The sequence below is a fragment of the Sipha flava genome, unplaced genomic scaffold, assembly GCF_003268045.1.
Source record: "Sipha flava isolate LNK unplaced genomic scaffold, YSA_version1 70_pilon_pilon, whole genome shotgun sequence".
NCBI lineage: Eukaryota > Metazoa > Arthropoda > Insecta > Hemiptera > Aphididae > Sipha > Sipha flava.
Window position 1 is genome coordinate 1,047,309 of NW_020273610.1, and position 2,642 is coordinate 1,049,950.

Below are 2,642 nucleotides of genomic sequence, written 5' to 3' on the forward strand. Positions count from 1 at the left end.
CAGTGTCTTGAAAACCGTTTCGGTTATCTTTTTTTTTTTTCACCCGACCGTCAAGTGCCGCGCGACTGCCGTCCCGTCCTGGTGCGCGCGTTTACTGTGTCGATAAACAACCGCGGGCGAATCGCTAGTGCGCGGCCGACCGTAAACATTTCACGTCCGCCGCGTCCCAGGGTCAACCGGCGCGCGACGAGTGCAGTCCCGGTGCCAGGGCCGGCCGCTCGATGGTCAGCGTGCGCAGCTGACGCCGGCCATGGTCGTCGCGGCGGCGAACTCACCACGGCGTTGCGCGGGCCATGAAGAAGACTGTTGCCGGCGGTGACGGCGGCGGCGGCGGCGGCGGCGGTGGCGAACGCAAATCCCTGCGTAACAGGCGGCGCCGCGTGTTGGACGACGACCGGCCGCCACCACCACCGCTGTTGCCGCCGCCACCGCCACCGCCACCCGCGGCCACGATCACCAGTGGGGCGCTGCTCAGACTGCAGACGGTGCATGTGACGCCGGTCGACGCGAGGGATTCTTCGGCGGCCTCCGCGGTCACCGACGATTGGCTGTTCGCCGACTGGCTGGACGGTAGCGGCGGCACCACAACGGCATCAGGTACACACGTCACATTATTCGTATCATATTACTATACCATCTAAACCTCTCCCACTACCCCACCGCTACCACTACCAGTCACCGACTTCCCTTATCACCGACTTACCACTCGGTTAACCGTACACTGAGCCCTGGACGACACGAAAACTATAACATCCGTACAGAGTAAACGCGAACCACGACCATTGCTACTGCATCGTAAACGATACGAATATTAACAAACGACGTATCTTTTCGTTTATCAATTATTGTGCTCCAACAAATGTATATATATATATATATATACGCATAATATGAAATTGCTCTCGATGAGTTCACATCGCGCTAATCGAAACATTTCCCGCCGTAAAAGTTGTATAATATATAAACCTTAGTAAGTATTAGTTACAACTATCTATGATTATAATTTAGGGGATTTCATAGAAAACTACGCGCAGTTTATGAATACTCAGGGGATGGGAAAACAGTTTTATCGAAGGAGCAGTAGACACTGTCATTCATCGTGATGAGCCAATCAACTTTATTTATGTTTAGTAGAATAACATATAATACCAGGTCGATATATGTAATTTACTGAACATCATATTTTAAAGTTTCGTGGATTATACATACATACATATATATATAAAAAGTTCATTACAAATCATTATTACAGTTATAACTGTTATTTTATCTTGCCTATATTAATCGTTATATGAAATTAGGATTGTTGAAAGGAGTATCTACATAATATTATAACATACTAACCTTAAATTTGATTACATACTCGTACTTCAGCATAATTGCATTTATATCTAAAAATCAACCGTTATCGGGTGTTTCAGGGTTGAGGGAAGTTTTTTCTAAGACTTAAAGTCTATATACTGTTAGTAATTTCCACGTATCAGATTGCATCGAATATGCATTATATAATATATGTATACCTAACCTATACTATACATATATAAATATCCTTCCCTTCGGGGTTCTCTTGGTCTTAGGTATACCTATAGTTGGAACATATGGTATATATATATACAAGCGGGCAGTGCATGAGCAAAACATAATTATAATTACTGGTATTTATAATTGATTATGGCATTCATCGGTGGACGGTGAGTGTACTTCAATTTGTATATAGCTCTAAAACCGCTGGCGGGTGTATTCATGTGCTTGTTTTTTCTTCGCGTCATCAGGCGGACGAATCGTCTCTGTTGAAAATGTACTGTTTTAGATTATATGGATTTGTTCTAGACGAATACATATAGGTAAAAAATAATACTAATAATAACAGCTATTCACAAGAAATTACATGTCTCGCTTATTTGACGTCACTGTATGGGCAGTTGAAGAATAATTTACACCACGGTCTCATAACACAACATTGGGCACCATATGCTCTTAGTGAAACATACTACTCATAATTTAATAGATTGTATACGTATGCCTATTTCATTATAATAAAAAATAATGATATGTACTATATTGCTGAAGAAATTAATCACACCAACTAAATTGTATTAAACTTTAACCAAAAGAAAGTCCATTTTTATGGATATTGATTGTTCGTAACAATCATTACTCATTGAATCCAATAAATACTATCAACACATCTTCATGTTTTCAACTTAGATATGCTTCTTGACATCATCGATACATTAATAACAATAATATATATAATTAATCATAATATGTATGAAGTGTAGTGTGTACATTGAAATCGACTGTGAATGTTTTTGACGGTTATTTATGTTTAAAATATCGTTATGACAGAAAAATCGAATAAAACGTTGAGAGAAAAAGAGAAAGCTTATAACTGTATTGAATATATTATTGTTAATAGGTGGTTCCATTAATGTTACTATTCTTGTAAACAAGATTTTATAAATCGAATTTATAACAACTTGACTAAACCCTTTATCCTTAGTATTATATACTATATACACTGGATTGATGCAATACATTGTTAGTTACAAGTAGAATATCCGTAAATAAGCACAACGCTATAAGACTCTTTATACACATTTAAATAGATAGTAAGGCAACAGGTACGTTTTTTTTTTTTT

General features: G+C 39.6%; 1 protein-coding gene across 1 annotated transcript in view; it reads left to right on the plus strand.

Annotated features, from left to right (window-relative positions):
• The first annotated feature begins 6 nt into the window (after positions 1-6).
• LOC112692086 (alpha-protein kinase 1-like) overlaps positions 7-2,642 on the plus strand; it is a 26,359-nt gene continuing 23,723 nt past the window's right edge. The window contains exon 1 of the mRNA XM_025566633.1: positions 7-597. Coding sequence (XP_025422418.1) covers positions 294-597 — 304 coding nt within the window. The 5' untranslated portion in view covers positions 7-293. The remainder of the gene's footprint in view (positions 598-2,642) is intronic.